The sequence below is a fragment of the Enhydra lutris genome, unplaced genomic scaffold, assembly GCF_002288905.1.
Source record: "Enhydra lutris kenyoni isolate GAN:26980312 unplaced genomic scaffold, ASM228890v2 scaffoldscaffold4, whole genome shotgun sequence".
In the NCBI taxonomy this organism is placed as follows: domain Eukaryota; kingdom Metazoa; phylum Chordata; class Mammalia; order Carnivora; family Mustelidae; genus Enhydra; species Enhydra lutris.
Genome location: NW_019154088.1, coordinates 29716856 through 29729735, shown reverse-complemented (window position 1 = coordinate 29729735; position 12880 = coordinate 29716856). Strand labels below are relative to the sequence as shown.

The following is a 12880-nucleotide window of genomic DNA, read 5'->3' as shown; positions in this document are numbered from 1 at the left end:
GGTTAAACGTCTGCCTTCAGCCCAGGTCATGATCTCTGGGTGCCAGGATCAAGCCCCTCATTGAGCTCCTGGCTCAGTGGGGAGTCTGCTTCTCCCTCTCCCTCCTGTTCATGTTCTTTCTCTATTTCAAATGAATAATAAAAAAAATACAGCCAGAGAAATGTTCTGATTTTTAGTACAGTAAAATTTCTTCCCTACTGTGATAGGGGAGTGGTGATCAGTTAATCAAAGTTAGTTAATGTAAAGAATGACCAAAACCCCCCCACAAACCTGTGTTGTGTGTGTGTGTGTGTGTGTGTTTGTATTTTCTAAATACTGCCTTTTAACTTAAGACCTAAAACACACAATCGTCTGTCAATCTTGATGTAGGTCTGATACCTTTTGAGTACAGAGGTTTTACTAAACTTTTTTTTCCTTTCCTACATAAAGCACACCTATAAGGGATCACCTATGATTTCCAGGTTCAAATTCTCTGAAGTGGAACCAAAAACCTTACAGACATTTACAAAGAAATTTTAGTTTTTTTTTCAAGATTTTCCAAGTTTTATAATTAAATTTTCTTTTTTTACCCAGTACAAAGTTAAACAGTTAAATCACCATCTTCAGTAAGTCTAAGGTATATACCTTAGTTTTAAAGAAAAAAATCCTCTTTTCCTCCTCATACAATGAGCATAAATAGTTTGGAATCAAATATAAGTAACTCTTAGATAAACAAAATTCAACCTGTGAGTCATCTGCATGTCATAACATGGCTGGCAGCCGCCATGTTTTATAGCGGGAATAAAGGGCACCAATTAATTTGGTGTGTTGACTAGTGGAAATAAATGAACAGAGTGGCAACTTTATTTTTAAAGCTTATCTTACCCTAAAAGAGATAAAGAAGTTGAGCCAAAGGAAAATAAGCCCCTTGAAGGAGATGCTAAGGTTAAAAGCTAGCATTGCTACCAACGGCTAAGCCTTGTTCAGAGTGTAGACCTAAGGCAGCAGTACATCTGCTTGATCAGATGATGTCTTTAGATCTAACTCAGTACCTCTTAACATTCTCCAGAAGCAGCAGCAAAACAAAAATGAAAAAAATGAGCACCAATGAAGCCTCAATCCATAACAGCTTTCTAATAGTTTGGTTTTTGCTCATTATATTAGGATAGAGTGTTCGGATGTTACAGATCTTTCTTTAAGATGGGAGCATTAGGGGAAAAAGTACACCATGCCGGTCTTATCTCTCATCTATTATGACTTACACATTGGTGTCTTTTCCTTATCTTAGGTAATGCTGAAGAGTACTTAATTCACTTTGACTATGCAGGTGGGATAACACCAACTGAAATAAGTTAAAATTTGTCTATAAATTATTTAAGTAATCTCAGAAGTCATTCTCCCAAAACCAGCAAGTAGTGAAGCCATATTTGTATTAGAAATGAAAGAATTGCTACAAAGTGATTTAAGAGGTATGGATTACTCAAAACAAATGAGAACTCAACAATTTATTCTTTAATCTATTAAGCTAAAGTCAACCACTCAAGCCACTAAAATCATTAGAATATTAATAAACATAGGTATTAATATTTGCCAAAGTTGTGGCAAATAGATCTGCTGTTCTAGCTTTCCACTAAAACAAGGATTGCCAGGTAACTCATGACTATTTCCTCCTAGTATCGTTTCAGAAAATGATCTAAGGAAATGTAAAAAGCAGCTATGATCTAAACATCCCAAAAGGAGAAATATGCAAAACTACAATGAAGATGAATACCAAGGGAAATGTTCTCAGATCTCTGCATAAGAAGTCATAATATTCTTCCTAATGGTAATAAAAAAAATTTACCACTTAGATGAATAAAAGTTTACAAAGAAATTAAGCTCAAACAGTCAATAAACTCTGGTGAAAAGCGAAGAGATCATGGAGAAAAAAACTTACTTAATATTAACATTATAGCCAGAGGTACATGGTATAGAATAGTAATGGTACAAATAAACATGCCACTTAAAAAGTAAGTATTACAAGGTTGGAAATTTAATAATTATGGAAGACTTTAAGAAGATATTTTATAACCAGGAGTAATGAGAAATAATGGGAATAGCAGAATTTATATGCTAATTTTGACAAGGAAGAAGAATAACTTAAGAGAGGGTCAACATTACAAGGACTCGTCACAGAAAACATATATCAGAATATTTCTAAGAGTATGCAGTTTATTAAATACAACTGTAATTGCTATGTAAATATTTAAGATAAATATGCTCCTTTACCAATGATATTTAAAGACGTTTTGTTGTTGGCTGGGTTTCTTAGAATGACCCAAAGGGAACAGTGTATCCTACAGAGGGCATCATTTTCCCTCTGCAAGTGAATGTCCTTTATAGCACGGTTTCTTTAAATCAGACCCTATTAAAAAGGGTGTCTTCCTTGAGTTACAATAAAACAATCATCCCAAAATGTGTGGCTTTTATATAAAACCACTTAACACACTGAATGACAAATTAGTTTGAACTTGTCTTAAAAAGAGAGCCAAAATACCAGGTCTTAAAGCAGAATTACGTAGATCATGCATGGCAGCATGTTAATGTCAGACAGATGACCTCTATTAGCACAAAGTGACTTTGAAACACTCACATAAAATCATCAGTGTAAAATTACAAACAAACATCATTAAGAATTTATAGTAAATTCTGCCCTATAAAACACTATTTTTCATTTAGACAGCAGTAAAAGCTGTCTTTCAATTCCACGCTTATTTCCAAAACTCACCCATCAGTCATACTCTTCAGTTCTCCATTTGAAACATAGATCTGTCATTAATCTCCAATGACTTCCCATCCCACTTAAATTGCTATTTCTCTTGATACCATAGTCTATCACTTTTCCCCTCCTCACCATAAGCACTATTAGTCTTCTTTTGTGTCCTTAAACACACCAAACGCATTCCCTGTTTTAAGGCTTTCGCACTTTTTTGTCTCTCTGACTGGTACAGTTGGCCCTGAGATTTTTACTAAGGGGCTCCATGTGATTCATGTCTCTAGCTCAGACATCACATCAAAGGTGATTTCCCTAATGACTTACTCCTAACCACTTAGAGTAGCCCTCTCAGCTGTTCTCTATCATCTCCTATCACCTTATTTTTATATCACCTAAATGACTGAAGTTATCTTGTTTTCTAATTTGGGTACTTTGTTTTGTTACTACAATATTAGCTCCAAGAGAATAGAGACCTTGTCTTATTTATCAAAGAACTTCTAGGGCATAGCACAACACACAGTTATTCAAAAAACATGACTTAATAAGTCAATTAATTTAGCTAGAATTTTCTCAAACCATAAGCTCTAGTCTCTGACCTGGAGTATATTCATATAAATTTGTAGCAGTATAATATTTATGAAGTTTTCTGAATAAGATGAAACTGAGTGCTTTCCATAGGTACAATAATGAATTACAGAGTTACACAAATCAGGTTTGATGGTAGGAGCTGAGCTTGGCATTTTTCTGGTTTTACAGCTATGAGACCTGAGGTCAGAAAATAAAATGTTAAGGATCAATAAATTTTACGACGAAAAAATAGAAAAAAACCCCTAAAGTCAAAGAAAATCCAAAGAACAACTTATATCTTACAGCCTATATAGGATTATTAACAACTGTCAGAACTTCCTAGAATTTGTTTTTACTTCTTGTCTATTTATTTGCATGTAGCTCCTAGCACCCTGCCCAGCACACAGTAAATTCTCTAAAAATGTTTGTTTAATGGAGCATAAGACCCCTAGAATTTAATTACAATTTAACAGATGTAAACTAGACTTATATTTTATTTTGAAACAATAAATTTTTTAAATAACTTTTTATATTAGTCATTCTTCACCTTGTAAGCAAAGCTTTTCTTTCCTACTGAAGGAAATTCTCAGTATAGCTCTCTGCTGCATAATGATCTCAGGTATTTACAGATCTGAGTAACCTTTTCCCATTTTACAAAGATGGTACATATGGAAGGGAAAATATCATCAATAGAGTCATTTACAGACAGCACAATTATTCTATTTCTATTCCTGTAGGTACATGAAAATAGCAAATATCAATACTGAGATGTGGAACAAAAGAAATTACACATGTTTAACTTACATGTTGCACAATGTTCATTATCTATCTGTGCTAGTTCCACCCTATTCTCTATAACTTTTTAGATCATTAAAAAAGGAAAATGTTTAAGTCCCCTTTCCATAATTCAAGGTGTTATCAACATCCTTGATAGGCAACAAACATATTTAGCTTTTTTACATTGCTTTTTCAAATGTAATGTATCACATGGAAAGCAGGGGTCCATAATAATCATGTCCTAACATATGGTCAATCTGTCATTGAAATTCAGCTTCACACCCAGAGAATAAGCGACAGTAGAATACTGAGGGACTGATTAAGTGAGGCTGATAGGGGATAATCAAGAACAAAGTAAGGAGATAAAAGAGCTATGGTAACAACATATAGAAAATATAATCTACTTTTTTCAAAACCACAAAACAAGGGACAGCAGCTTTAATGGTGAAAGACTCATCTAAAACTAAAAGTTAATGGACATTTTAGATAGTACTATAGTAAAAGGGGTGTCTAAATCTGTATTATTGATGGTTAGACACAAGTCTACTGTTAAGAGTAATAAGCGGAGAGATAGTATTGAGGAAATATTGAGGCAATGTAATAGAAATATCACAGATTCTAACTTCTTATTTACTGAACATGTGACCCTGCCAAATCACTATTCTTTCTGGATTCTTAAGCTTCTTCATTTGCAAAAAATGAAGGTAATGATGTTGCCTTTGGTAATAATATCTCATAATGTTATAGTGAGGCCTCAATGGGATAATGAATATGAAATCATTTTAAAAAGTGTAAAACCCTACATAAACAAAATACATAAATACTGTGTGGGGGGGAAAAAGTTAAATTTACCTTTATATGTTCTAAAACAGCAGTGGCAACATTTGTATGGAGATCAATAAGTCTTTTTTTTTCAAGAAGTTCTGGCAAAGAACTACAAGTATCAAAAAATTGAAAATTAACCATTAAATTTTCTAAGAAAATGACACAGACCTTAATAAAACACACACCTGGGCGTTTCCTCTGAGGAAACTTAGAACAGTAAAAAAGTGACAAGATGACAAGTTAAACTGTTGACCAAATGTAATCTCTAAGCTTTACCATATACAGTATTCACTACTTTAATATACGTAAAATGCTTCTTGGTTTAAGTAATCTGTCTATTAAATATCACTATTTCACCATTTCACTTTCTGATTCCAAAATCTGGAGGTTTAGAATATAATCAGATTAATGAAAATATGATTTTAACTATAAATGTAAAACACATTTCCTCTCTTCTTGATGGCATTTTATATCAGAAAGAAATTGTATTTAACCTTTAGTTAATAAAATAATAGCAGCAATGATAAAATTAATAATAACTTATTTTATCGCCACTAATATCTTCTTGGTAAAAATATCCCCATTTTATAATTCTAACTAGAGAAAGAGGCAAATGATCTGCTATATGAAACGGAATTTAAATCAGTTTGAACATGTTAAAAACACAGTTTAGTTTTTTAAGGGTCTATGCTATTACCTACTATTTCTTATTATTAAAAATATTAGCCAAATTTTTAACATTCAAAATAAATCTTTCTGTAGACTTAAAGAGCAAAATAAGTCTTTATGTAGACTTAAAGAGCAAATATTGCTTACTTACCTAACAGCTGATGTAAGCTTAGCTGTATTGTCAGAAAGCATACTTATGGCTCCTTCGTCTTCCCCTTCTAGTCCCTGAGGAGGAAAAAAAGATCTCAGAAGCATATAAACCAATATATTCCTAAGATCAGTGATAAACACTAAGGTTTAAGGTCACCCAGAGTAACAATTCTTCGCCTCTAAGGAACAAGCATATCCATTTTTGACAATTCCAGAAAAGTTCTGGTCACCACCAGTCTAATTAGTTGGACGATTAGGGACCAGTGGGTATTTTCAGGTAAAGAAAAAGGGCCAGAGACTTGCCACAGGTCATGTAGTAATATATAGCAGAGCTGAACTCTGAGGTCAGGTCAAAGTGTAGTAGAGCGAGCAGCACTGGAAAATACATCCCTAAAATAAAGCCACATTATATATTTTTTCAGATCATAAATTCAGACTATTCTTTTATTTTTATTTACTTATTTATTTTTTAAAGATTTTATTTGAGAGAGAGCGAGCTTGAGAGGAGAGAGGTCAGTGGGAGAAGCAGAATCCCTGCTGAGCAGGGAGCCCAATGTGGGACTTGATCCCTGGGCTCTACGATCATGACCTGGGCTGAAGGCAGCCACTTAACCAAATGAGCCACCCAGGTGCCCCAGACTGTTCTTTTAAAACATTTTGCTCTTCTCATTATTCAGGTTTCTTTTTGACAAAGATCTTTTCTGTAAGTTAAGAATACTTTTCTTATTAAAAACAATGAATGGTTTAAAATTTTCATGAGAAAAAAAAGTTAATCTCTTTCTCTCTCCAGATGTCCTGCTTTTCTGTAATTCTAAGAAAGCAAAAGGAATCTTACCATGATGCTTTTAAGTCGTTTAACCTCATCTTCCTGTGCTCTGTAAGATTCTAGTTCTTGCTGAACTGATTCTGCAACTTCTGGGAATGGACTGAAACAGTATTGAGCAAGAGGAACTATGAGCATGACATTAAAATGTTGATTTTTATGTGATTCCTGAAAAATATTCATTGAGGATTTATTTTGATTTTAAATGTACCTATTTGAATATATTTAACATATGACACAGCATAAATTTAGCATAAATATAACCACATATCTCCATGGATATCTATTTAGATTAATACTATTTCTTTAAAATGCCTATCATAATTCTTATACACCTAAGCAAATTTAAATTTATTTCTATTATTTTCATTAACTATATCACATTTTTTTCACCTATACACTATTAGAAAAAAAAAGTAAAATATTTAAGTGACTGAAAAACAAAGAAGAGAAGGCATGGTATATGAAACATCAATTAAATATTATCACCCAAATTAACACAGAGTGTCACAGGGTTCATATAATTACAAAGATGGCATGTAAGTAAGTCTATAATTTCTATAGACTTCAGACACAAGTGATCTGCAATCACTGAGAAGCTTTGGTAGAAAAAATTTCATAAGGCACTGATCTTAAATAATTCTAAATAAATGTATGTTGACCATAAAATGGTTCATAACGTAAGTATTTTTCATTTACAGCTTTAGAAGTGGCCAGAAGCTTTTCTTCCTTTAAGAAAGAAAAGGTCATGTCTGTGCAGCAATGAAACAAAAACCTTTTAACACTTCATTAATGATCAGCACATTTCATCCAGTAGAGACTGAGAGAAATGACAAAAGACCCTGAGAAGATTTTGAAGACCATGGTCCAGTTTTGCATGACAATCACAGGTGCTAAACTCAGCTTCAAAAGACTGTATGGTGGCAGAACATAACACTGAGCATTATTAAAATGTGCTGGTTGAACTAGAAGATCCTAAAATCTCCAGTATCTTCAGATCTCAGGGCTAAAAGACATCCATAACAGCTAACATTTACAGAAGGTTTACTGTATGCCAAACACAAAGTGCTAAGACTGTCTCTCTATTCTTTCATATAATCTAACCACAGTCTTGCTAAGGTATGCGCTATTAATAATTAGTACCACGCCTTTTGGGATCTTCCAGGACTGGGCTTTATTCTTGCTTTTATCTCTGATAACTGAATGACTCTGGGCAAGTTACTTCTTTATTTCACTTCATCTTCACAACAACCTTCTGAAATAGGGCAACAGATAGAATAATCATACCTACATTTTACTGATACAGAAATTGAAGCTCAGAGAGATTTAAATTACTTGTTTTACTCTACACTAACTGCCAGTGTCTTTGTGCCCACATTACTGTATTTCTAGAATATTGTAGTATGACATTCAGAATGAGAGTTATTCAGGGCTATTCTTATTTACAAACAAAAAATTAAAATTCTTACTATTCCACTGACTTCTAAGATTGTTCCTAAATATATAAAGGAAATATTCAAATCTTCCATATTTGAATGAGATTTTTTTCTTAAGGTCTTTTCTACCAGAAAATATAAATCTTAAAATTAATTTTAAAATATCCTGTGCCTTTTCTAGAAATAATGTAAATGTAATTTCTTGTACTTTGCCATTATGGCAAAAATCACAGACTATGGAATTCCAAAGAGAAGAAAATTATTTAAAATAAATTATAACAGTACCCAAATTGCCAGTCAGAAAGAGGAAAACAGTAACTTTTCTCTACAGAGAAAATAAAATTCCTTGTTATAAGCAATGTGACTTTGCAATGTTAAAAAAAAAAGTTAAAAATAAAAAGATAAAACACACAAAAAACCCAGGTGGTTGAATCAAGTCTCTTACTTCTCTATTAACATAAATGAGGTCAAAAAGAACATCCATATCAAGGACTTGGTCACATATATAGGTATAGTAATACTTTAAATACTCAAAATAATAATAATAAATAACATTTTATTTCCATAATTGTTGGTAAGCAGCATTTTTCTCTCAGAGGAATGCTTTTGGGGGGGGGCAGAGGGTTTAGAATGATTTTTCTAGCCATGATGACCACTAGATAACTATTTTAACAATTACTGAGCTGATAAAATACCCTAAACTTTAAGGGCATATAGCAATACATGGGATCTGTATATCTGCCTATAAGAAAACACACAACTAATTATTATTTCTAATGTGCTTTAAATAAATGTTTTTCGGGTTTAGGTATTCTCTCTCCATAGAGATGTAAAACTGTGTTTGTATGAAGGCAAACATGGAACAAAGAGGGAAGATTACACTGACGTTTATCACTAAAACCTATTTTAAAGAAAGGCAGAAATGATCTTGCAGAAGGTCAGTGGGGACAGCAACAAAATTTAGAAAGACTATCTGTAAAACCTACAAAATCATATGGTATGAGCTTACTGAAAAACAACCAACAAGAAACAACCTAGGAACTGAGAAGAAATAGATACATCCCTATAGACTATGTAATTATAGCTTCTACTCATTGTGTAGAAGAACCACCATCATCTTTTTGATTTTTTTCATCAAATTCATTAATTCAGATGACATCTTCATTTCCCTGTAAAGGGGTGAATCTTTAACTTACTGATGTTTTTCTTACCTTCCCTTATGTTTCTGCCAAAATTTATCAACTGGAGTTAAATCGTAAGACTTCTTGTTTTTTCTCTTTGGTCTAGCACCAGCTGGAGAATTTTCTACTCCTGAAGATTCTTCCAAATTAACTCTGTTTAAGTGGAAATCCTAGGAAAAAGTAAACCTTTCTTAAGTAACAGTTTAAGAACCATAACATTTCCTACAACAAGGAAAATAACACAGATTTTTACTGCCTTTTCTAATAATTCTAAGGACAAAATATACATTTGAAATTTAAAGACCTCCTTCCAATGTTTCATTACACAAAGGTACCTTTAATATTTATGTATTTTAGTTAAAGTAGTAGATGCAAATGATTAAAACTTCAAAAAATACATAAAAATCATGTTAAGGTTCTTGTGTATCCTTCTAGAAAAATATTTTTGCATATGCCAGCATACACATATCCTTTTAATTTTAAAGAATTGCATTACATTATACATTGTATACATTATACATTATATTTTTTGTACCTTACTTTTCTCACATAAGGATGTATTTTGGAGTTCTTTCTCTACCTATATGTGTACATCTACCTCATCTTTATCATGGTTATATAGTAGTCCAACATTTAGACATATCTACTTATTTACCCAGGTCTTCTGATGTTTACTTGTTTCCAGTAACAAACATAATCTTAAATAAATATTTAATTTTTTTTGAGAGGGGGAAAGAGAGAAAAAAAGAAATAGGGAGAGATGGTGAAGAAGGGAAGGAGGGGCAGAGGGGGAATCTTAAGCAGGCTCCATGTCCAGTGTGGAGCCCATTGCAGGGCTCGATCTTACAACCTGACATCATGACCTGAGATGATAATCAAGAGTCAGACACTTAACTGACTGAGCCATCCAGCTGCCCCTTAAGTATAATTTTTAAACTCTTAGAATCTTAATGTTCTGATCTGTTGATTGATTATTTTTTAAAAACAACTACAACAGAAGCTACAATAATAATAGCACTTCCTTTTACATAAATTCTAGGAGCTAGATACCACTACGTAATTATAAATTTTTCTGCCTAGAACTAATTTGACTGACATGAGGCTTGATTTTTGCTCTTTCTCAGAAAAATGAACACACAAAAACCAAAATAAAAGTATTTTATCTTTTTCCCCTTCCTTCCTGCCTTAGACCTGGGGGTTCCTTCATGTAATAGCAGTATTTTACGGTTCAACTCTACTCTGAAGAATAGTGAGCTAAAGACAAAATATGGCTATCAGGACATCTGGATGGCTCAGTCGGTTAAGGGTCTGACTTGTGGTTTTGGCTCAGGTCACGATCTCATGGTCCTGGAATCGATCACAGCATCAGGCTCTGAGCTCAGTGGGGAGTCCACTCAAAGATTCTCTCCCTCTGCCCCATTCTCCCCACTTGTACACACTCTTTCTAAATTAATAAATCTTTAAAAAATTAATAAAGACAAAATATGGCTATCAAGAAGTGAGTGAATGGCGAACAAAAAATAAATTATATGGAGAAATTATCTAGCATGGCAATATTGCTATCATCTCTATTCTAAGATATGTCCTTAATTAATAATTAAACTTCTAGGTCTTAGCAGATTAAATGTACTGAATATAATTTGATCTCTTGATAAAACTAGGTCAACAATACTGACTCTAATACACTAGACCATATTCTGCAACTTTCTCAAGTCCTTTATACAGTAATTTATTTGCTTGTTAATTTTTCCTATGACACAAAAACAAGAGTGCAAAATATACAGATGTCCAATTGCCATAGATGATTAGTAAGTCTATTGACAAAGAGTATACAATGCTGTATTTTGGCCTGCTAACACTGTATCTTTCCTATAGACTCTTCACATCCTCATAGGATAAATACATCAGTAAATTCAATTGCTCTTTGCATCCTCATACTGTAAAAATAGTTTATTTAACTAACCATCCAAATAGGAAGAAAACATAATAAACAGATAGTAACAGCTAAATCTGAGAAGAACTCTTGCTTTAAAAATTAACAATAGATACCAATAGTTAAATAGTTATGCCTTATTAACTAGAATTTCTAGCAAAGTACTTTCCATAGTGATGAGACAGCTCATTCAAAATAAAGTAACTTGTTAACAGAACTACTTGTTGAAAAGTAAGAGCACACGGGGTGCCTGGGTGGCTCAGTCAGTTAAGCATCTGCCTTCAGCTCAGGTCATGATCCCAGGGTTCTGCGATTGAGCCCTGCATTGGGCTCCCTGCTCAGCAGAGAGTCTGTTTCTCCGTCTCCCTGTTTGCTGCTCCCCCTGCTTGTGCGCTCTCTCTCTCAAACAAATAAATAAAATCTTAAAAAAAAAAAAAGAAAAAGAAAAAGAAGAGCACATATTATTACTGAAGTACTGATGGATACTTAAAAGAAAACAAAATGATAAAGAAATAAAAAATGGTAAGAATTTTGAGAAACAACATAATAGCGGCAAGAAACTTCACTGTTCGCACAACTGCCAGGCAAATAAGGAAAATTCTAGTCTTGGAAATTGGGAAATTAGAACATTCTGTGCTGAACTTAATCATGTTAAAGAAAGTGGACATTTATACACAAATAAAAGACAACAGAATTGGTTTCAACATGATAGAGTCTAACCTTTCCTACTGATAGTCATACTTTCTTGCCTTAGAAGACAGGACAATGGTGTCCCAAATCATGAGATATAAATAAATCCCATTGAGATGAAAAATATGGATACGTCTTCATCAGTCTTAGTTTCCTTTTGCAAGTTAAAGCAGACCAGTAAACCCAAACAGAGCTAACATATGGATGATATGGGTGATACTCATTTATGCAGAGCAAAGATTCACATGAGAAAAAAAGCAAAGTAAAATAAAAGTAATTTTTCTTTTGGCAAACAATTGAGCCAAATCTAATCAAGTCTCTAGATCTATCAGTTTATAGAAAATACTAGGGATAGAGAACCACAACAAATTGCATACCTCAAGAATACAATCAAACAAACACAGAAATGTAGGAAATTCTTTAGAAAACCAACCCTATTCCTTCAACCAAAAAATGGCAATAAAAAAGGAGTGGAAAGAGAGGAACTGTTGTAAACTGAGAAACTTAAATATGTACCAACCAATGTAACGTAAGGATACTGTCTGGATCCCTATTCGAACAAAGCAACTATAAAGATGTGTCTTTGAAACAATTAGAAAACACTGAATACAGAGATAGTTAACAGATATTACCGAAGAATAATTGTTAATTTTGTTAGGTATGATAATAAAATTATGCTACCTTTTTTTTTAGACAAACACTGGAATATTTATGCATAGATCATATAATGCCCAGGATAAGATGCATATTGTCTGGGAAACTAAGTGATGCACATGGGGGGTTCATTACAGTATTTTGCAACTTTGTGTTTCTATAAGAAATATTCCCTAATAAAAGTCTTTATTAAATAAAATTTATAATTTATTAAATAAAATAAATAAATAAAATTTTACTTATAACAATGAAAAAGGATTTATGTAGAACCCACAATTGTTTGCCCCTTGCCATAGTAATTGTGAAAGTACGTGCTGAGATGGGCCTCATTAACCTTAAATGGAAGTGACTACGATATGTTAGAGGTCCTCCTTGCTCACCCACATTGGACAAGAAACAAGAAATACTGTGAACAAAAATAAGTATTTGTTATTTTAATCC

At 33.0% G+C, this 12880-nt stretch overlaps 1 protein-coding gene across 4 annotated transcripts in view; it reads right to left on the bottom strand.

Annotated features, from left to right (window-relative positions):
• The window catches only part of LOC111158384 (sec1 family domain containing 1), a 108261-nt gene that overhangs the window by 59725 nt on the left and 35656 nt on the right, over positions 1 to 12880 (bottom strand). For all 4 annotated transcript variants that reach the window (XM_022520390.1, XM_022520397.1, XM_022520396.1 and 1 more), the window contains 4 exons: positions 9193 to 9332; positions 6558 to 6648; positions 5724 to 5797; positions 4931 to 5012 (listed from right to left, as the gene is read on the bottom strand). In XM_022520390.1, the coding sequence (XP_022376098.1) occupies positions 4931 to 5012; positions 5724 to 5797; positions 6558 to 6648; positions 9193 to 9332 (387 nt within the window). The remainder of the gene's footprint in view (positions 1 to 4930; positions 5013 to 5723; positions 5798 to 6557; positions 6649 to 9192; positions 9333 to 12880) is intronic.